This window comes from Leptonychotes weddellii, chromosome 2 (genome assembly GCF_054177405.1).
Source record: "Leptonychotes weddellii isolate Sample4059 chromosome 2, ASM5417740v2, whole genome shotgun sequence".
In the NCBI taxonomy this organism is placed as follows: domain Eukaryota; kingdom Metazoa; phylum Chordata; class Mammalia; order Carnivora; family Phocidae; genus Leptonychotes; species Leptonychotes weddellii.
Genome location: NC_138370.1, coordinates 176433485 through 176454334, shown reverse-complemented (window position 1 = coordinate 176454334; position 20850 = coordinate 176433485). Strand labels below are relative to the sequence as shown.

General features: G+C 58.9%; 1 protein-coding gene across 4 annotated transcripts in view; it reads left to right on the top strand.

The window, feature by feature from the left end:
- Positions 1 to 17390, top strand: part of HTT (huntingtin) — a 139679-nt gene extending 122289 nt beyond the window's left edge. For 3 of the 4 annotated variants that reach the window (XM_081812703.1, XM_081812705.1, XM_081812706.1), the window contains exons 53-67: positions 952 to 1078; positions 2937 to 3037; positions 3979 to 4133; positions 4488 to 4627; positions 5979 to 6061; positions 7643 to 7773; positions 7903 to 8032; positions 9741 to 9896; positions 12186 to 12376; positions 12538 to 12652; positions 12748 to 12961; positions 13323 to 13440; positions 15121 to 15283; positions 15460 to 15620; positions 16585 to 17390. In XM_081812703.1, coding sequence (XP_081668829.1) covers positions 952 to 1078; positions 2937 to 3037; positions 3979 to 4133; positions 4488 to 4627; positions 5979 to 6061; positions 7643 to 7773; positions 7903 to 8032; positions 9741 to 9896; positions 12186 to 12376; positions 12538 to 12652; positions 12748 to 12961; positions 13323 to 13440; positions 15121 to 15283; positions 15460 to 15620; positions 16585 to 16798 — 2199 coding nt within the window. In that variant the 3' untranslated portion in view covers positions 16799 to 17390. The remainder of the gene's footprint in view (positions 1 to 951; positions 1079 to 2936; positions 3038 to 3978; positions 4134 to 4487; positions 4628 to 5978; positions 6062 to 7642; positions 7774 to 7902; positions 8033 to 9740; positions 9897 to 12185; positions 12377 to 12537; positions 12653 to 12747; positions 12962 to 13322; positions 13441 to 15120; positions 15284 to 15459; positions 15621 to 16584) is intronic. The other variant, XM_081812704.1, reaches the window with a different exon arrangement.
- Positions 17391 to 20850: the final 3460 nt, after the last annotated feature.

Genomic DNA, 20850 nt, shown 5'->3' with positions numbered 1-20850 from the left:
GCGGCCGGGCACAGGGAGTCAGTGTAGGTCTGGAGACAGCTGCTCCTCTGGAGGGGAGCGGGGAGCCGTGGTGGGGGGGCCCGTCCTGGAGGTTGCGGTGTCTGGAGCAGATGCGCCGGCATGGGGCACGTGCTGTAGGGGGCGCTCCTCGAGCCAGGGTCGTCACCTGCGTGGAGCTGCATGCGCCAGGGCCCCGCGAGGAGGGCGCCCCGCCAGGGTGTGCTGAGCAGCTCGGCGACGCTAGCGAGAGATGCAGCATCTTCCTGAGCGGACTGAGAGGCGCCGGCGCCGTGGAGGTGGGCTGGCCGTGTCTCCGAGGCCCCCACGGTGGGCTTGGGGAATCGGGAGCTGAAGGGTCCACTCAGCTGGCTGGAAGGGTGGTTGCTCCTGCTGCCAGGACAGCATCGGGTCCGCCTCAGGTCACTCTCTGCTGGCGGGGTTTACAAGCGTGGACAGCACGGCTTTTTGTGGCTGCTCACCAGTGACTCTGTGTGTGTGTGCGGCTGAATTTCATCTGATGCCTGCCTTCGTCTGACAAACCAGCTGCTGTTTGTGGGCGAGGGTGTTCCTGCCTGCCCTCGACGGCTGGGGACTGCCAACACGAACCTTCAAGAACCCTACTTGAGAACAGCCAGCTGGGGGGGTGCAGAGGGGTGGTGGCAGGGAAAGGGGCCGGGCCAGGTTGGGAGCAGGCGAGTCAGGGAAGTGGGAGGTCAGAGCAGACCCAGGAGGCTCATGATGGGGCAGGCGATCCTTGGGCGAGGGCGATGCATGGGAGATGTTTTCCCGGAAAGATGGTGCACTCGCTTTTGGGAATGTCTGCGTGAGCCGTCGGTAGGCATGTGGCCTCTGGAGGAAGACCATTTTAGAGAAAGGATGCTTCATGGTTTCCTTGAAGTGCGGCTGTCCTGACTTGACCGGGGTCACTCTGTTTCTTTTTCATCTTCTCAGGTTTGGAAGCTCGGATGGTCGCCCAAGCCGGGAGGTGACTTTGGCACATGCTTCCCTGAGATCCCGGTGGAGTTCCTCCAGGAGAAGGAAGTCTTTAAAGAGTTCATCTACCGCATCAATGCACTAGGTAGCCCGGGTTTCTCTTCCAAAATTGTTAGTCCTCAAAGCGCCTAGTTCTTCTTGTTTATTCCACAAGGGATGGAGGGTGTGATATGATCATGTGTGCGTACATTCTGCAGTGAATGCGAACTGGCACCGTGAAAAATTCTCTCCGGGTTGGTGTGGTGTTTGGGGGTGTGTGAGAGAGATGGGGGGGCTTAACCCCAAGTCTTCACACACCAGTCTTGTTGGAAGTCAGGACAGGCTCCTGGTGATGGATCATGTGCAGCCCAGCTCAGCGTGCTCTTGTTTCCTCGGGTGCAGAGCGAGCAAATGGAGCGAGCAGGGGAAGGAGGCTTCATCCTGTGAGACAGCACTGGCCTCTGGGCGGTGGGGCAGGCGTCTTAGCCTCTAGGACCCCCAGTGTCGTGGATTCGTAGCGCTGTTACGCTATGCGTAACGAGACTCGACTGGTGCAGTCATCAGTAAAGGGCAGCTTTAGTGGTTTTCCATCAGGCTGCTTCTCCACTTCCTGCGGCACGGTGTGGCTTGCCTTTTTGTCCCTATTTCATGGCTGGAGGTCCGGTCCGGTGGGAGAGTTGTAGTTGGCTGTGTCCAGCTATGGTGTTTCCCAGAACATCGGTCTCCTGAGTCTGGTGTGGGCACCTGCCTGCCCGTGCGGCCCGCCCTTCATCCCCGTGACCCCTGCCGTCTCAGCTTCTGCAGAGTTTGTGCTCATCTTGATCCCGGAAGTTTCAGGCAGCTGATACCATCTTGCCTCTCCTTTTGCCTTGAGTGAAGTAGGCAATTGGTTACCCTGTCCAAAGTGCCGTCTCAGCAGCGACCTAAGACCGGCTGCCTCGGGAAGCTTTGTTTCTTTCCTGTCCTTGAAGGTGGTTCCTGGGCAGTCTCCTGGCCGCCCGCTGCATGCTGTCACTTCCTCTCTTGCTCAGGCATCTTCGTGCTCGAATCCTCACTCAGACCTGCGGGAGGGACCCCGACAGCTCCACAGTCTCTTCCTGATGTTGCCTTCACTCTTGCCTTGTCTTTGTTCGTTCTTTTCTTTTCCCTTAAATTGTGTAAACATCGTCTGTAGTCTGCCCGCCTCACTAGGTCTGTCTGTCTGCATCTAATCCCTCTGCATCCAGTTTACCAAGGAGACCCTCAAGTTAGATGCTCTGTTTCCTGCCCTCAGCACCCCCTTCCTGTCCCTTGTAGCCCTGATGCAAGTGGCATGGCCATGTCCACCTCCCAGGTCACGCGTGGGAGCAGGAAGTGTGGCACTCACCCCTCACCTCGGGCTCTGCCGCCGATGACGGTGCTCGAGGGTGACCCGCTAGACACGCCTTTGCCAGATGCGAGTGCCCCAGCTGGGTCACGTCCTTTTTTGATCTGCTGTTTTTCTAGACAGGGTCAGAGGAACCATTGCTTTAACTTATGTTGAACAGCTTTACTGAGAATTCACAGAGCACACGTGGCACCCACTCAGAGTGTGCTGCCCAGTGGGCTGGGGTCTGCGCACGGTCGTGCGGCCCACAGCTCGGTGCCACGGTTTGTCTTTGGGGAAGACTCGTGAGCCCTCTGGTGAGCAGGGCAGGAGCGGCGCGGACCCACCCAAATGTGGCCAGCTGCTCAGACATCCCTTCACCTGACTGCATCCCTGCCTCAGGGGCGGAGAGGGGGCCGCTTGCTTGTCGTGTGGCCTCAGATGTGGGTGCTTCCGTGTCCTCGCCTGGGAGTGCACCTGGCAGTGCGGCTGCATCTTAGAACTGGCATGGGGTCGGGGGGGGGCCTGTTTCGGCTGCAGCCGTGAGGCCCAGCTGCCACGTCACATCAAGGAGTCTGGGGAGCGGGCGACCCTGTCTCATGTAACATTGCCTTCCTAGGGTGGACCAGCCGCACCCAGTTTGAGGAAACGTGGGCCACCCTCCTTGGCGTCCTGGTGACTCAGCCCCTCGTGATGGAGCAGGAGGAGAGCCCGCCGGAAGTAAGGCCGTGTGCAGGCCCGCCCATCCACTGGCCAGTAGCCAGGCAGTCGAGGCAGCTGGTGACTTGCTCGTGGGGGCAAGAGAAGGGCAGCAGGCTCGTTGTTTTGGTCTTCCCTTATGTTTACCAGGGTAGCCAGGTCATACCTCGACTAATGTTGCAGAGCAGGAGCAGATTCCCTCGAGTTTGAGTGGCCTCGATTGCCAGTGGCCACAGTACACTTTACCATGGCGCATCACGCGTTAAGGGTCAGTAGCATCATGCCCTTTCCTGAAAATATGTCTGAGTTCTGCTTATCAGTATTCACGTGCAGTGTGTAGGTTGAATCAGAATGAAAAGGCACGTGATAAAGGCCATGGATGTGTATGTACCTGTGTTCATTTGACTGCTTTGCAGAAGTTTATTGGGCTTCCTAGAATATTAAGGTACATAATGTTAGTAAAAGCCATGTTCTGGTAAGGGAAAGTCTGAGATATTGGAAAGCCATTGGCTAGAAGTCCTTAATTCCAGTAGATGGTATGGCAAAAATTTGTAGAAATGTCAGTTCAAAGAGTACACATATGTCCGAAATCACCAGTGACTTTAAATTCACGTGTAGAACTAACAGGTTGTCATACGCAGAGTTCCTAAAAAGAGTGAGGAAATTTAAGGGCAATATCTTAAAAAGTAATTTGTATTAGGAGGTTTGTGCCTATAGGAGACCTTGCTTTGAAAGGTAGACGTTGGCCATCAGATTTATTTCAAGTCTCAGATGCAGGGAACTTAGGCAGACAAGACAGGACCCTTGCTGGGAAGACGTGTCCATCTGTAGCACTCGGGGCTCACCCAAAGACCATGCGGCCTGAGAACCACAGCCTTCGGGTTCTGTGTGCAGGTGGGGGCAGAAGTGGTTCCGGGTGTCTGGCCGCTCGTGACTTGGTAAAGTGCGGGCTCTCCTTGCAGGAAGACACGGAGAGGACCCAGATCAATGTCCTGGCCGTGCAGGCCATCACCTCCCTGGTGCTGAGCGCAATGACCGTGCCCGTGGCCGGCAACCCAGCCGTGAGCTGCTTGGAGCAGCAGCCCCGGAACAAGCCCCTCAAAGCCCTCGACACCAGGTGGGAACATGAAGTGCCTGTCCACCCTGCCCAGAGTGACCAGCACCTTCACCCCGGGCCCTTTGCTTTGTTGCCAGAACGACAAAACACCTGTGTGTGCAGCCTCACTGTAGGGTGCAGATCCAGGAGGGTTGGTGACCGGGGCAGTGGGGTCTGCTGAGTGTTTAGGGCAGACTCTAGCAGATCAAGAACTAGCCGAGGGCACGTGGACAGGAGTCCCCTCAAAGGGAGTGTCATTCCTTATTACAGATGCCTCTGTTTCCTGTAGGCAAAGCTGGAGGAAGCCCTGAGGTTTTTTGCTTTTAAGATTTTGAAGGAAGCAAAATATTCTTTAACCTTTGTTCTGAATTTTAGGTTTGGGAGGAAGCTGAGCATTATCCGAGGAATTGTAGAGCAGGAAATCCAAGCGATGGTTTCAAAGAGAGAGAACATCGCCACGCATCACTTATACCAGGCGTGGGACCCTGTCCCTTCTCTGTCTCCAGCTACGACAGGTACCTGTGGGAAGAGGGGCCGTTTGTACCTGGGCCAGAACAAGAATGTGACCAAGATACTAACACCACCGGCTGGGCAGAAGGACTGGAGACATCTTTTTGGAGGCCGTGGTCCTCACTGCATGGCCCTAATTCATGAGTAGCCGTCTTGGTCAGGACCAGGCGATTTTAGCAGTCTGGAGCTCGAGTCTGGAGCTGAACGGAGTGCTGTCCCTCACCAGTGAGGGCACGGGGGAGCGGAGTGGCTCTCAGCCTGAGACGGGCAGCCCGCGTGGGAGTGTAGAAGCCGAACTAGTCTCTCCCGTGACTCTCCGGCTTCAGAGCAGAGAGCGCTATGGCAAGAGCAGGCCTGAACTCTCTGAGAGCCTGCCGGGGCTGGGCATCCCTGGGTCTGAGCCGTCCGCCCCCAGCGGCCCTTCCCTCCCCCGGCCCTGCATCTGCTGCTGGCCAGGTGCCCTGTTCTGTCTGGGCCTGCAGGCTGTGTGCCTGCCCTGTAATGGGCACTGGAGTGTGTCAACCACCCTAGCTTAAAAGAAGGAAATTTTATGTTTGTTTTTTTTAAATGCATATGTTTTTTGTTGAACAGACAGTATTTTAGCACAGCGGTTTTTTTAGGAGTTGTTAGGTCCTGTGATTTTAAACACCTCGAGTGCTTTACCTGGAGAGCGTTCTGTGTGGACGTGCAGACACTAGACATTTACTGGAGTGCTGGACTAAGCTCAGAAGTGTGCACTGCGATGGCCATGGGTCCCCTGAGCAGCTTCTGCCCCTAGGAGAGAGAAGTGGCCTCATTCACTGTCACAGGAGGCCGGGGCGAGTGGGTACCGGGAGAGGGGCAAACGCCCCAGGAGAACGCGGTCAGGAAGGGTCCTGGGAGAGGGTGCATTGACGCTAGGTCTGGTGAAGGCTTAGCCAGGGACCTCTGGCTGGGGGACGAGGGTTGTTTGGGGTATAGAGGGTGTGAAAGACAGTGGTTGTGGAGAAGATGGGTTGAGTGGGGGCATTGGTGGGCGCAACCGGACAGCCTGGACACCGGGGCAGGGTCCCGGGAGGTGTCGCCCACCCACGTTGTCGTCTGGGCCCCCAGAGTGCGCACCTGTGGGGCCACCGCCCCATCTGCAGCTGCTGACTTAGGCCTTTGCAGCTCGGCCCCCAACCAGCTCCTGTGCAGAGTCAGAAGCTGGTTTGTTACAGAGAAAAAGTGGTAATTCAGAATTGGCCGCACTGGCCCTGCCAGAGAAAACCCCAGAGACCCTTGGGGTTCTGCAGAGCTGTCCACCTTGCCGCCCGGGGTGGGTGCTGTCGGGTCGGCTCTGCGCAGGATAGCATGCACGGTGTTGTCGCCCTGCAGGTGCCCTCATCAGCCACGACAAGCTTCTGCTGCAGATCAACCCCGAGCGGGAGCTGGGGAACATGAGCTATAAGCTCGGCCAGGTCAGTGTCCCCCCCGCTGCCCCACAGCCAGGGCATGTCTTCCTGCTTTCCTCGCTCTCTCTTGACTGCCGTGAATTTGGGCCACTGGCTGCGTCCAGAAAAATTACATGCGTTTTTTAAGGGTTTTTCTTTTATTTGTCCTCATTTGTATTCTCTACTCCAAGGAAGATTTAAGGTCTCTTGTATACATAGGATGTGAGTGTAAATGTAGCAGGATGCTGAGAGTCAGGCTTAGGTCTGGGGCGTCAGACAGCCAGGCAAGGGCAGCTGGGGTGGAGTGAACACACAGAAGGGCCCTTGCTCCAGGGGGCCACGGATTTGGCTCAGCATCCCAGCTGCCAGGTCAGAGGGAAGTGTGGTCACATAGCCCAGTGCAGCTGATGGGCCGGCTCTGGGTGCCAGGTCGACAGCTTCCTGGGTGGGTCACTTTGAACTGTGTGTTTCCGTGTCCTTGTGAGAAAGATAGGACAGTCACGCATGTGATAGTGCAGGTCAAGGAGCTGGAGGACAGGGATGTGGCTCCTGGAGCCATGAGCATGTGTGTGCTGGGCACAGGGGACTCCCATGGGCGGCCTGCTGGCCGTTCTGTCCACTTCTGTGTCCTCTCAAACCTTGCTGGTTTACTTAGAAAGCAGTTATGCAGGACTGTTTTCTTTTTAGCTTTTGTTTCAGGGGACATTGGCCACAGCAGGGGTCAGAAACACTTGTTTGTCCTGAGGGCATCCCCAGCGGCTCTGGGCACAGCTTTGTGGCAGGGCCCCCAGGCCCGCTCCATCCTGTTGTCTCCTGCTCAGACATTCTTCTGTGCGCAAGGGGACACAGCCAGGCTATCCGTGCTGTCCTTGCAGTGAAGTTTCTGCCCCTGAGATAAATCAGGGTGATGGGGCTCAGTGTCATTTCTACAGAAGTGGGTTTCTGAGGAGCAGGCTGCGAGTGAGCAACTGTGGCTTTCGGGGGCACCTGGCCTCCTTCTGGGTCCAGAGGCGTTTGCCCAGCTGCGTCCTTTCTTCAGCATCTGTGCTCACGTCCAGCCATCGGGAGCGGAGCCCTGACCCCACCCTGCCCTGTCCTGTCCGGAGACCGGCCGGCTCCCACATCCCTCTGTGCTGAGCCATCACTGGCTGTTGGGGAGTGAGGGGAGCAGAGGGGCCGCCCTCTCTCGAGGCCCGAAGATGACGTTGAGGCTTCGTGGTTCATATTCCGTCTATGGCAGCCTTCAGGCAGCTGCCTCCAGCCTGCCGGCCCACTGCCAGGACCCCCACGGCTGGTGGGATCCAAAGGGGAAATGGCTGTTTGTGCGGAGTGGGAGTTGGGTGCTTGCTGGCTGGGAGGGTGAAGTCCGTGTTGCGTGCCGGAGGACTCCCACGCCGACACGTGTGGGAGCACAGGGGCTGTGGAGAGGGAGCGTGGTCTGTGTGGACTGGGAGCGTGGGGAGGAGCCCTGGTGGACGGGTCGACTCTTATTCAGCACCCTTGCCACCATCTCCAGAAGAAGCAGGAATAAGCTGGGGGGTCGCAGCTCAGGGGACGGACCCATGCCTGTGCCCTGAGCGCTGAGCCCAGGGGCCTTGTCTCCTGAAGGTGTCCATTCACTCCGTGTGGCTGGGGAACAGCATCACACCCCTGAGAGAGGAGGAGTGGGAGGAAGAGGAAGAGGAGGAGGCCGATGTTCCCGCCCCTGCGTCTCCACCCACATCACCCGTCAACTCCAGGTTTCCCATCTGCCTTTCATTTCAAGCATTTTGAACTCTCCTCTCAGTAATTTGATTTGTTTGGGTACCTCTTGGAATGAGCCTCTCATCTTGTGTGTGGGGCGATTGCCCCTCTGGTCTGCTCTACAGGAAGCACCGGGCTGGGGTCGATATCCACTCCTGTTCCCAGTTTTTGCTTGAACTGTACAGTCGCTGGATCCTGCCGTCAGGGTCAGCCCGAAGGACGCCCATCATCCTGATCAGTGAAGTGGTTCGATCTGTAAGTCTGCCTTCCCCGTGGCCCTGCAGGCACGTGGCGCTCGTGACGGGGCCAGTGCAAACAGCTGTGGGCACCCGCAGCAGCGTGGGCACCGCGCCCGCCCGCGCAGCTCGAGGTCTCTGGGGACCTGGGAGGGCGCTCTTGGCGGCTCACACGTGCAGGAGGACCAAGTGGTATTTCTCCAGCCACAGAGGGACCGTTTGTACATTTCTGATCCGTGGCCGGTAGGCGTGCTGTGGGGGCGTCCCGTTGTGTGAAGGCTCTAAAGGACCCCTGCTTACCCACGTGCCTCTCAAGGGCCCATCTCGTGAACGTCGGCTTTGTTATATGAGAGCTGGACAGACAGTCCCGAGTCCACACCCCTGTGAGAAGCTCCGAGGCAGGCGGTCGTTCTCAGACTGCGGACTCAGGTTCCTGTGCGTTTGAGGACCCCAAAGAGCGTTTGTGCAAGGGTTAGGTCTGTCAGTGTTTACAGAACCCGGAGCACAGACGTGGAGGTTTAAAAATCATTCCTCATTAGACGCCATCTTCGCGTCTTTACCGTCACGTGGTGGGAAGTGAGCGAGAGTTTGGAGTTCAAGACCCTCGTCCCTGCTTCCTGCCCGTGGACCAGCCAGCTGGAAGCGTCTGCTAGTCTCTGCCGTGTGGGGCTCTGGTTCTCTGTCCCCGACGTGCCTCCGTCCAGTAACGGCAGGCGTGTGGTTTTGAGCCCGGCTCTTGTCAGTACACACCTTTTATGAGTCTTAGATCATTAGATATCTGGTCAAGGTAAGATTTTTAATTTGTAGTAGAAGTTTACAACCTGATTTTTTTCCCCCAAAAATCGGTAAATTCTAAGTACCTGTAATAAAGATATTATTTTTTTTTTACTTATTAATTCATCTAAAATAACAATGATGCTTTTAGTTTAAAAATAACACTTTTTGAAGAATTAGTAAGAAGAGCCTTGTTTTACATTTTTGCAAATCTCTTGACTGGTTTATTAGAAGAGAGTTGGATTCTCAGGTCTGCTTTGCATTCAGTCTGATATCAAAGGACTTCTAGAAAACACTGCCCTATGGTCGGAAGAGAACAGGAGTGAAAAGGCAGACACGGTGTCTGTGTTACCCCGGAAGCAGTTCTGACCCCGAGAGGCCCGGGAGGCCCGCCGGTGTCCGCTGCGTCCACCTTCGGCATGGCTGCTGCTGGCGACTTGCTGAGCCCCGCTGGCTTCGAACCCGGGCCTCTGAGGAGAGACCGCGCTCTGGCCTGCACGCCTGGGGACGTTGATTTCTGGATGTCATGTGAAGAAGCGAGCCTCAGAGAACTGAACATTTTGGGGAGACAGGGAATCATCCCAGCATTTATTTCTGAAGCAGTGGCCCATTTCTCTCTCCAGGGCTTTGGAGAGCCTGTCCCCAACGCTGCAGGGGGGCCTGGCGTTTTGCAGAATAGCATTTGGAGATCTCCTCAGTGCCCCACGGTTGTGACTGACATCCAGGCGCCAGCTCGCAGTGGGCAGTGTAGATGCAGCGGTATTTTTAAGATACTCGACCAGTCATTCTTCACGTTGTGTGTTTACACTGTTATTGTAGGTTTCCGGGTGTGGGCTGCTCATGTACCCGGTCAGGACTCCTGTGAATGCCTGTATTTCATTGTCTGGTGGATGTTAGCACATGCATTTTGGTCTTTACTGCTCACTTCCTATCCGAATGCTCTGTGTCTCCAGCTCCTAGTGGTCTCAGACTTGTTCACCGAACGCACCCAGTTTGAGATGATGTATCTGACGCTGACAGAGCTGCGGAGGGTGCACCCTGCAGAAGATGAGATTCTTATTCAGTACCTGGTACCCGCCACCTGCAAGGCGGCTGCCGTCCTGGGAATGGTGAGTGAGAGGCGGTGTGGGGGCCGCCTTGTGTTGGCTGCATGCCGCGGGCATAGCCTCGGCCTTGGAAGGTCTGACGTGGGCAGGAGGTCCTCCCTGCCTTTCCGTGGGTCACCGTGAAGCGTGCTGTCATGGGTGAGCCTCGGTTTGGGGCTCCTGTACCCCTTTGCTCTGGGTCATCATGGTGACCCATCCCCCTAGGAGCCAGGGGTGTGGGTGGTGGAAACGTGACTGGCTCCTCCTCCGCAGTCTCCCACGGCCCCCCACAGACCCCTGTGCTTCCTGTCGACGGAGCCTCCCTCCTGGGGGCCGTTTTACCCCAGACGCCCTGCATCTCCTCTCCCTAGGTCTGGGTGCTCTGGTCTTCTCTTGGCAGGAGGGCACACTGCCTACTTTTGAGTTCTTTCTTACTCTGCATCCAGTTGATGAGAACTCGGCCAGGGCGGCGTGCGCCAGTTTTCTGCGCATACGTCCCCACGTGGCACCTGCTCACCAGACGTGATGTGGGCACGTGAAAGCCCTTGTGCGCGGGCCCCGCCTTTGTTAGCTGGTGAGGGGCAGAAGCTCTGCTACCAGACGAAAGTAACCGGCCTCCAGGCTGCACAGAGCTGGCTTGTGCCCTGGGCTGTAGCCGCTGCCAGTGACTCCGGAGCCCAGCTTCCTGTTGGCAGCAGACAACTCCTTCATCCGCCCTACACGTGGGGCTGCCTCCCCCACATCCCCACGCAGTCCTGTGTGTCCCGGTGCTGCGGCAGGTCTCCTGCACCTGGCCCGACGCAGGGGAGGATGAGACCAGCTCATGTGGGGCGTGGCAGAGGTGTGAGCTCGCGTCTGTGGCCCGGAGCCGACTCTCGCCCCTTCCCAGCTATGCCCCCCTGTTGAATTTGTCCCTCTGACCCCGAGTGCCTGGGCAGGTTTCCCCCGTCCTGGGTGGCCGTTGGCCGTGGTGCCACCATCGAGGAGCAGGAACAACGGGTCTGTTGGCTTTCCCCCGTGGACACGTCACTTCAAAGTGTGTGCCCTCTGGGTGTCGAGAGACATGTGGAAGCAGCTGGACTTGAAGGGGTCCTTTCGTCTTGGTGGGGGGTTTGAGCTGCTGGGTTCGTTTTCATTGTAATTGTGTTTTTGTGCTCAGGCCCAGATCCCCCTAGACAAATGTGTTGTCAATAAGTTAAGTAATAGTCGTTTTTTAAGAAGACCCTAAGGCAAGATGCTGCATGTTCACGCTGTCCCCATCCTGACATGCACGCAGACGTCCCTCGTGAAGGTGGAGGTGTGTGCGCGTTGGTGCAGGCCGCAGGGCTCCACAGCTGATCCTCTCCTGCTGAGATACTTACATGATGTTGGGAAACATGCCTTTCTCACAGCAGATCCTGCTGGTGTTTGCAGAGGTGGGGACTGGCCCCCCGGGTGGGAGTCCTTAGGAAGGCATCACGCCACCCTGGTGTGTGCACATTGGCCCTCAGGTGGCCCGCAGGGACCCTCAGGCGGCAGTAGCCACCTTTTCCAGGTGGGGTGGCTCTTGAGCACTGGGGTCTCCCCCACCTCCACACTGCTTACTGCGGCCGCCTCTTCTCTGAAAAGGAGAGAGTCCTGAGGGAGGAGTGTGCACGGAATGTTTGCGTTCTGCTGCACCCCACTAGGTCTAGGGTGCTAAAAGGACACAGGTAACGTTTTAGTCCAGGTCAGTATAGACTACTGTTCAGGGTCCCCAAGACCACCCTGGGTTTTTGCTGGGAGGATTCATACATACTCAAGGCCGGGATTTATCCCAGTGAACCCATACAAAGCAAAATCAGCGAAGGGAAAAGGTACGGGGTGGAGGGCGTTGGGGGGCACAAAGTCCAGAGGAAGCAGGCGCCAGCTTCCAGCACCCTCTCCCGGGGAGTCAGGTGGGACACGCTCTGTTTCCGGCAGCGCGTTGTGACAACACGTGTGGGGTCTTGTCTGCTGGGGAAGCTCGTTAGAGACGCGGAGCAGGGCTCTCGCTGGCGCTGGTCACGCAGGCCCCTCTGCCTGGCTCGGCCCAAACCGCAGACCCCCAGGAGGAAGGGGTGTCGGCACCGACCACAGCGTTGGCGCGGACGGGGGAGGCATAGCCGGGGAGCCGGGAAGGCTCCTGATGGCCAGGACCGGACGCCTGCTCTGCGCGGGCCTCTGGAGGGCGGCTCGGGCCCGCGGGGGGGGCTCCTGCTGCACACGGTCTTCCTCTGTAGCGTGCGGCCAGCCCGTCATTGGCCTCCCCCGTTCATCGTGGGCTAGCTTCTGCTCCCCGTGCCTGCGCTCTAGGATAAGGCTGTGGCAGAGCCCGTCAGCCGGCTGCTGGAGAGTACCCTGAGGAGCAGCCACCTGCCCAGCAAGGTCGGGGCCCTGCACGGCGCTCTCTACGTGCTGGAGTGTGACCTCCTGGATGAGACGGCCAAGCAGCTCGTCCCAGTCATCAGCGACTACCTCCTGTCCAACCTCAAAGGGGTGGCCCAGTGAGTACGAGTGGCTGCGTGGGGGTCTCTGTGTGGCCCAGGGCAGAGTGGGGTCACACATCACATGGTGGGGGGCACCCTTCCGTGGGGATGGGGGCTGAGACCCCTGAGACACGAGGATACCGCACACTGTCAGCTTGGGCCTTACCTCATGGTTTCAGCTGCGTGAACATTCATAGCCAGCAGCATGTGCTGGTGATGTGTGCCACCGCCTTCTACCTGATTGAGAACTATCCCCTGGATGTGGGCCCGGAGTTCTCTGCGTCAATCATACAGGTGAGCGGCCTTGGGCGCCTTCCTCTGGAGCAGGGAGCGGGTGTGTGCGCACGGTCACCTGCGGGTGGCAGGGTCAAGTCTTCCTTCTTGCTCAGATGTGTGGGGTGATGCTGTCCGGAAGTGAGGAAGCCACCCCGTCCATCATCTACCACTGCGTCCTGCGGGGCCTGGAGCGCCTCCTGCTGTGCGAACAGCTGTGCCGCCTGGATGCGGAGTCCCTGGTCAAGCTGAGTGTGGACAGAGTGAATGTGCACAGCCCGCACCGGGCCATGGCCGCCCTGGGCCTGATGCTCACCTGCATGTACACAGGTGAGCCGCGGGGGCACAGGCCCACCCGTGCCCGGCAGGTCAGTGCCGCCAAGCTGCAGGCCGCACGGGCCTCCTCCCGTCTCAGTGAGCGAGGAGCATTCTCATTCTCGGGACGCAGACCACAGGGCCTCACTGGCGCTTGAGGGAGATCCCAGACCCTGGAGCATGAGGTTATTGGCTCAAGGTCACGTTGCTGTAACTGCAAAGTGGTCTGCGGACTGAGCACTGCACCCTGTGTACCTGGGCTGGGCCCTGGGCTGCTGAGAGCTCCCTTCACCTGGTTTCACATCATCTCTTGGGGTTTGTTGAACTCCTGTGTGCGTTCAAGGCACAGTCTTCAAAGCATGTAACCGTACAGAAGGATTTGTTTCAGGGAAGGAGAAAATCAGTCCAGGCAGAACCTCAGACCCCAGCCCCGGCGCCCCGGACAGCGAGTCAGTGATTGTGGCTATGGAACGCGTGTCTGTTCTTTTTGACAGGTAAGCAGCGAAGCCCAGCTTTGCCGTCAACTGCCCTGGGGTGCTCACCAGGAGCAGCTGCCTTCCCATGTACCTGCTTTCCTCTCAGCCTTGCCCCTGTGGTCCACCAGCTTCCCACTTGTGTCTTGACTATGCATACACCTCATTCGGGGCTCTGCGGGGGTGGGCAGTCCTTGGACCCCAGCACCCGGGAGCTTGGGGTTGACCAGCTCTGAGGCCAGTCCAAGCCCTTGCCCATCTCGTGAAGGTGGGGGGCAGCACCCCTCAGTGTGGAGGCATCAGGAGGGGCTTGTTAACGAGACGAGTCCTGCGCGTGGAGTTCTGAGCAGTCCCAAAGATGTCCATCACACACTGCCGCCTTTGGGGAGGGGAAAGCCTCGAGGTCCCCGGGGCCATGAGGAGCACAGCCTTTGAGCAGCATTAGCAACGGCTCGGGACTAGTGTTGAGTAGACTATGGTAAAGGTTTAGACAATAAACAAAAGCGCCTCTGAGGGCTTGTCATTAACCCCCGCCTCTCCCCACTGTGTGCACTTGTGTCCAGAGTTGGCTCGGCTTGCCAGTTCTGGGAAATGGGTTAGGCACCTTGCCAGGCTCCTTCCCCAGGACAGGGCCTCGGGTTCTGACCCAGGCCTCCTAGCCCAGGCAACATGATGCGTCCGTGGCCTTGGGAGGCCCATTGTGTGCCACTCTGCCTGTCCTGTCCCTTCAGCTCGGTCAGCAGGAAGTGTCTGGCTTTCACAAGAGCGCGCTGAGCAAGGCTGTCCGTCTTTCCACTTGGGCCAGATGAGGTGTTGTGGAAAGCCGAGCATTGCGGTCTGTTTCTGTGTTGACACTTAAAATGAGTGTTTGGAGCCCTTCTTCCATTCCACACAGATCCATCAAGCTCGACCACAGCCGGGTGGCAGGCAGGGGAGCCCACACTTGAGTCCCCGCCTTCGTGGACCCTGTGCCCCGGTGCTAACCAAACAAACCAGGATTGTAGCGAGTGCCGACAGGCATGCAGCTTGATCGTGCCGCACACGCCCAGGGTGGGGCCGGGTTGACAGAAGTCGCGTTCAGCCGTGGGCGTCGTCCAGGGCAGCAACCTTGCACATGCTCGGCCACGGCTGTCATCTGCAGGCGGGCATCCGAGCACACCTGCGAGGGGGCACGGGTCCAGTTTCTGGGCCAGTTCCGGAGCCTTTCCGCAGCATGCGGCCCTTCTGTGTGCACTCACGGGAGCATGCAGACCGGAGTCTCGGGGGCGGAGGGGCGTCAGCAGGAGTGTGTGCGGGCCCCCGTCAGGGAAGGAGAAAGGTCCTCGCTGACTGCAGTGCTGTGGTTTCGGAACGGGGAGCTGAGAGGAAGCTCAGAGAGCATTTGGACGTGGACGGAAGCCAACATGTCATGGACAGTGTTCTTAGTTTTTTTTTTATCTCTGATGGCACCATCAAACCCTTTCTGCTTATTACTTGACATGACTTAGAAACCCCTCCCTGAGTCATCGGCCTCCTCCATGGGGTGGGGGCCCTGGGTCTGTGCATTCATCTGCAGGTCCCCGGTGAGGTCAGCAAGGGAGGGGTGTCACCTGTTTGCTCTTGCAGGTCACAGTCTAGGACCCAGGGCATCTCCCAACTGGCTTCAGATGCCAGGCCCTCTCAGGGTGGGGCCAGACTCTGACCTGTGTCCCCTCCTTTTAGGGTCAGGAAAGGGTTCCCCTGTGAAGCCAGAGTGGTGGCACGGATCCTTCCTCAGTTTTTAGACGACTTCTTCCCACCCCAGGATGTCATGAACAAAGTCATTGGAGAATTTCTCTCCAACCAGCAGCCATACCCTCAGTTCATGGCCACCGTTGTGTACAAGGTGAGGGCACTGGGTCACGCGGCCGGGGAGGCCCCCAAGGTGGACCCACCCAGACTTTCCAGACTGAATGCCTTTTACCATGTGGATGTGCTGACCCAGTGGACTTGCCTGTGGGCCCAGTTCCTCACCTTTGGGAGCCAGCAGCACCCCTTGACCCAGCCTCTCGTCTTTCTCAGGTTTTCCAGACGCTGCACACCACCGGGCAGTCATCCATGGTCCGGGACTGGGTCATGCTGTCCCTCTCCAACTTCACCCAGAGGACCCCGGTGGCAATGGCCGTGTGGAGCCTCTCCTGCTTCTTCATCAGCGCTTCCACCAGCCCGTGGGTCTCGGCTGTGTATCCTTCCCGGGTCCAGGCCAGCGTGCCGTGGCTCCTGTTTGTCAGGCCTGCAGACTCTGCTCTTAGCATCTGGGTTCATGTTTCTGTTAAAGTTTTGGAAGTTTAACCTTTGCGAGGAAGCCAGCTGTCAGATGACATTTATCTTAAGCCTCGAGAGAGTGCAGCGTGGGTAAAGGAATAGGAAGGCGGGTGTTTACCACACTGACCGGGACCGCCGGGAGAGGCGGGCCGGAGGGGTGCTCCCGCAGGTCCCTGTGGACCTCCTCCCGCCCGCCCGCGGGCCCCATGCAGCTGGGTCTGTGGCTGACGCTGCTTTTCATTACTCCTGGTCCATTGTGCCTTGTGTCATCCTCTCGGGTGAAAGGCTTAAGTAAAGATCCAGTTCCCACCCCAAAAATGCTGGCTGCCAAAAGGGGATGTTCTCCTCTGGCAGCCTTCCCCCAAGACAGCCCAGCGCGTCTGAGCAGACGTCTGTGCGGGTGCTGGTGGCAGGCCTCGCTCAGCCTTGCCTGGGAGGGCCTGGCCGGGGGGCCATGGCTGTGCCCTCTCCCCGCAGGAGCAGGGCCGGTGGGAGCAGCGGCGGCCGGTGCTGTGCGGGAAGCCAGGCCAGGTAAGTGCTGTGGAGCGGAGCCCCCTCGCTGCGGGGCGCCCCCAGCCGGCTTGCCCGCGCCCCCTGCCCTGCTGGCCAGGGCCGGGCTTCCAGCCAGCACAGCCGTGCCCGCTGGCCGTGCCCGGCTTGGCCGGCAGGAGCTGAGCTGGGAGGCAGCCGCTGCTGCTGCACAGTCCAGGTGCCCCGGCCTCGGCTCTCAGGGCCGCCTCGGCCTCGGCTCTCAGGGACCCCCAGCCCCGGGCCCGTCTGTAGACACGTGTCGGGGGAGGACAGCCTGGTGAGGACGGAGAGGCACGCACGGGGGACCACTCTTCCCTCACTCGAGCCTTGCTCCCTTAACTCCTCTCCCAGCCTTCCCCACGTCATCAGCAGGATGGGCAAGCTGGAGCAGGTGGACGTGAACCTCTTCTGCCTGGTGGCCACGGACTTTTACAGACACCAGATAGAAGAGGAGCTGGACCGCCGGGCCTTCCAGTCCGTGTTCGAGGTGGTCGCGGCACCAGGAAACCCATATCATCGATTGCTGACTTGTTTGCGGAACGTCCACAAGGTCGCCACGTGCTGAGTGCCCACGGGGCAGCAGCACCAGAGCCGGGGGGGCCTGCCCACGCCGGCGTGGTTCCGCACCCAGGCCTCCCCTCGAGTTGCGCCGTGGCCGAGCAGGCGGTGTCCGGCTCTGCCCGTGGCAGAGGAGCTCTGTGGCAGGGAGGCTGCGTGCAGGGACCACACGCAGGAACGTGGGGTTGAGCCTGAGTCCTTGCGGAGGGCAGGAGCCGCTGGTCACTAACCCTCTGTGCTGCAGCTAGTGCAAAATGCCAGCCAGCCGGCTGTTCCTGTCCTCTTAGCGCCCACCTGCCCGCGGCCACCAGGCTACAGCTGCTCTTGCGTCCGGGACGGAGTCTTCGGTCTTGCAGGTTGGCCACGGGCCTCTCTGCTGTCCCACAGGCAGAAGGTGGCGCCAGCAGGCTTTCGGGAGCGCTCCCCAGGGCTCTGGCCTGGGGGTCAGGGCCATGCCCAGCCCCCCGATGGGAATGCCGTGGGGTGTGCGGGTCGGGGGTGCTGGGAACGCGACACCCAGCGCCACACTTCCCTTTCTCTGTTTTCTTCTCAGGATTTAAAGTTTAATTATATCAGTAAAGAGATTAATTTTAAGGTAACTTTCTATGCCCGTGTAAAGTATGTGCATTGCCAAGTCTGTGCCGCATGCGACAGCGCCTGCAGAAGCCCCCCGAGCTGGTCCTGTCCCGGCCGCCCCCTGCTCTCTGTCCTGGAGCTCCTCCCACCGGGCACCTGTCTGTCTTATTAACACGCCGGTGACGTTCTGTGGTGCGCTGCACTTTCTCACGCGTCCCCATCTGATAAGAATTTGGGGATGTTTAATGTTCAGGTGTTTGGTCAGGAATTCACACAGCCCCTCTGAGGATTGGAAGGTGCCCGCTCCCCTGTCCCGTGCACGGGCGGGGCCTCTCTGGGCCCGCCCACAGCACCCTCCTCCTCCCGCACGGACCGCTCTAAAGCTTTCGCTCCCCAGTGAAGGACCACTGGCACCGCACTGACAAGGCCAGCCCACCTGGTCGCGGCAGTCTGTCGTGTCCAGCGACGCCGGCCCGGATGTCCTACGGTCCCGTCCCGAGCAGAGTGTGGGCTACAGTCTGCCCAGGGGCCGACTAGCCGCTGTTGGGGTCTTCCCATGTGGTTTCTCTTGTGTGTTAGGGCCCAGGCATGTAACAGAGTTACCTTTGTCTGCACCTCTCTTCATCAAGAGCAAAGCTTGGTGTCTTGGCAACCATTAGAGAAGGACCCCAGCACCTCCTCCGTCTCCTTTCCTGCTCAACCCATACACTGGGCCTCCTTTCGGGAGGGTGCGGATCTGTGCCCACTGGACCTATGATGGGGCTCGATTGGAGGGGGCAGGAAGGGACAGGACTGGGCAGCGACTGGCCAGCCTGTGGCCCCTCAGAGCCGCTGCTTCTACCCTAGACCCAGGCCACCGGACCAGCTGTTTCCAGCCCCAAAGTAGCCAAACCGTCCAGTGCAGACGAGGCCTGGACGTTTGGGTTGACCCCTGCTGGGCAGAGCCTGTGGCGTGCCTACGAATGGGGCCGTGCTTGCCGTCTGACGATGCTGGCAGGCACTCGGCCTTCTTGGCCCCCGGAGGTGGGCCGGTCACGTGATGCTGCCATGCTGGTCAGTTTGGTCGTGAGTTCAAGCGCAGGCAGCATTTTGGGTATTTCATGTGGTAAGTGAAGATAACTTTGAAGTCCTTTCCAGAGTCTGCAAAGAAGGAGTTTTGGTGCCTGGTTAGTTACCCTGACGTCTGGCCAGTACGGGCCTGACATCCCACTGCAGTGCACACAGGCCTGCAGGGCTCACACCAAACTGCCTGGAGACCCCCGAGCTGACCCCCTGCCCCAGAGCTGCCATTTTCCTTCCTGCCCTTTCCTGCTGCAGCGGTTTGGGACCTCCTGGGGTGCAGGGTTTTCCCGCCAGCCCCCGCTGAGGCCCCACTGAGCCAGGGCGTGAGTGGTAGAAATGGGTCCCATGTCTGGGCAGGACCAGAAGGGAACCTTAACGGAAAGTAAGTCACCATTGTCCCCCACCCCTGCTGGGCTCCCATTTCTCATCCTGCCGTTTCCCATAAAAAGCCTGCTAGCATGTTTGTAAGCGCAGGAAAGTGCTCCATCCCCCCACCGTCACCTCCGTGGCTCTGAGCACCCCGGGCCACATGCTCTTCCTGTTGAGGAGTTTATATCTGTAGGAAGTAACACTGTGAATGTGAGGTTTGGAACCGTTCCCCTTAGTATCCATATCACCGGGCTCACCTGCAAGCGTCATTGGTCTTCCCTTGTTTGCCATCGACCCGAAATAGTCGGTCTTAACAAGGGGGCCTGGAGCCCAGCTCTGGCCGTAGGCGCTGACCCAAAGACTGGCCTGTGTGCTCGGAGATGAATAGGAGTTGGTGAGTGAAGTCCTTTAGCCAGGGAGAGTAGATGTGTGTGTGCCTATGCGCAGATCTATAATTACACGTATATCTCAGTATGCAAATACGCAAGGCTACCAAGAATGGCCGCGTCAGTTCTTTGCAGAAGTCGGCTTTTCTTAGCCGTGCCACGGGGAGTCGGCTGCATGGCAGAGACGTCTAGGAACTGTGTCATTGCTCATTAAAATCCTACTGAGGAAAGGGTCCATCCACCTTGCCAGCTCTCTGCACAAGGAATTAAAAGACTATCAAGTTCCTAGAAGTCTGTGGCAAGCAGCAGTCATATCATCAATCCAAATGTTGAAAATGCTAATTTGGCAGGTTTGTTTGCAGAGGGGGGTTTGTTCTGCTGCCGACACTTTGAGCACAGACTTGAGTGAAACCAGGGTGATGCACGTGCCTTCCCCAGAAACGTGCCTCCCTTCCCTGTTGCCCTGCTGCGGGCTGCCCGTACCCGCTCCTCCGTCCTATTTTTGCCAGCAAATGGATCTTTTCCAGAGGATGAATGCGGCTGACCCCTCCAGACACCCAGAATGTAGCACCAGAAGGCCCTGCCTCTTAGAGGACCCCCAACCGCACCCAGGCCCCCCCATTGCCGGTGTCACTTCCAAGTCCCCAGGTCCCCGGGGCGGCTTCTCCTGGGAGCTGCAGCGAGCCCTTGTTGTGGGTTTTGTTGGAACAGACTCTGACCAGCAAGAACTGCCCTTGGCCGTCCTGTAGACAAAGCTTCCTTCTGCCGTGGGGGCTGCAGGGGGCGGGGTTCTCTGGCATTTCCGGGGAGTGGGATTCATTTTCTCTTGATACTGTGAGCATCTTTCCCAGCATACGTCCTCACTCTGTGTTGTGTCCTTCCCTCTCCAGTGAGCCCTCGAAGCCACGGCTGCCAGCCGTGTGACCGTGGGACGGTTCTGTGTGGGGGACAGGGGGCAGCAGCAGGGGAGCGGCCTTGCTGGAGAGTTCAGGAGGACTGCTGGTGCTGCCGGCCTGGAAGGTTCAGGGGTCACTTTCCCCCGCGCACCTGTCACTTTTAATGCAGCTGAAGGAACCCTCTTCCCCTGCCCCGAGTGCCTCTGGGAGCACCTGGCCCTGGACAGTCACTGCCGTTTCCCTGTGCAAACAGGGTGGTGACCGCCGGCGCTGGAGGATGGTGGCCCTTGTGGACCTGCTGCACGTGGTTGGGCTCTGAGTGGGGCCACCTGTGCACACTCCCTCCTGGGCACTGCGGCCGAGTGTCTGTGGGCAGGCCATGTGCTCCTGCTGCGCCGCCTGCCACCGCCACCCCACGCGGGGGCCAGCAAGGCTGTGAGGGGCACGTCCCGGAGCCCTGGCCCGGACCTGACTGTCCGCTGCCAAGAGGAGAGGGAAGGACTGACCTGCGACGTGTATTTAAGTTTTTAAACTGCTGCAAACGTTGTGTATCTGAATTAAAGGGAAATGACACCCCATGCTGCTGTACGAGGCATGCTTGCTCGCGGGGAAGCCCCGCCGGGGACGCGGACCCGCGCTGGCGGGGAGAGCGGGCCGGGTGCGTCCCAGGAGGGCCCCGCAGACATGAGCTGCTTGCGACGTTACGATCTGGTTGTGCCAGGGCCACGTGGCTTGGGCGTTGAGTCTCTGGCTCCACGTGTGTCTGGGGC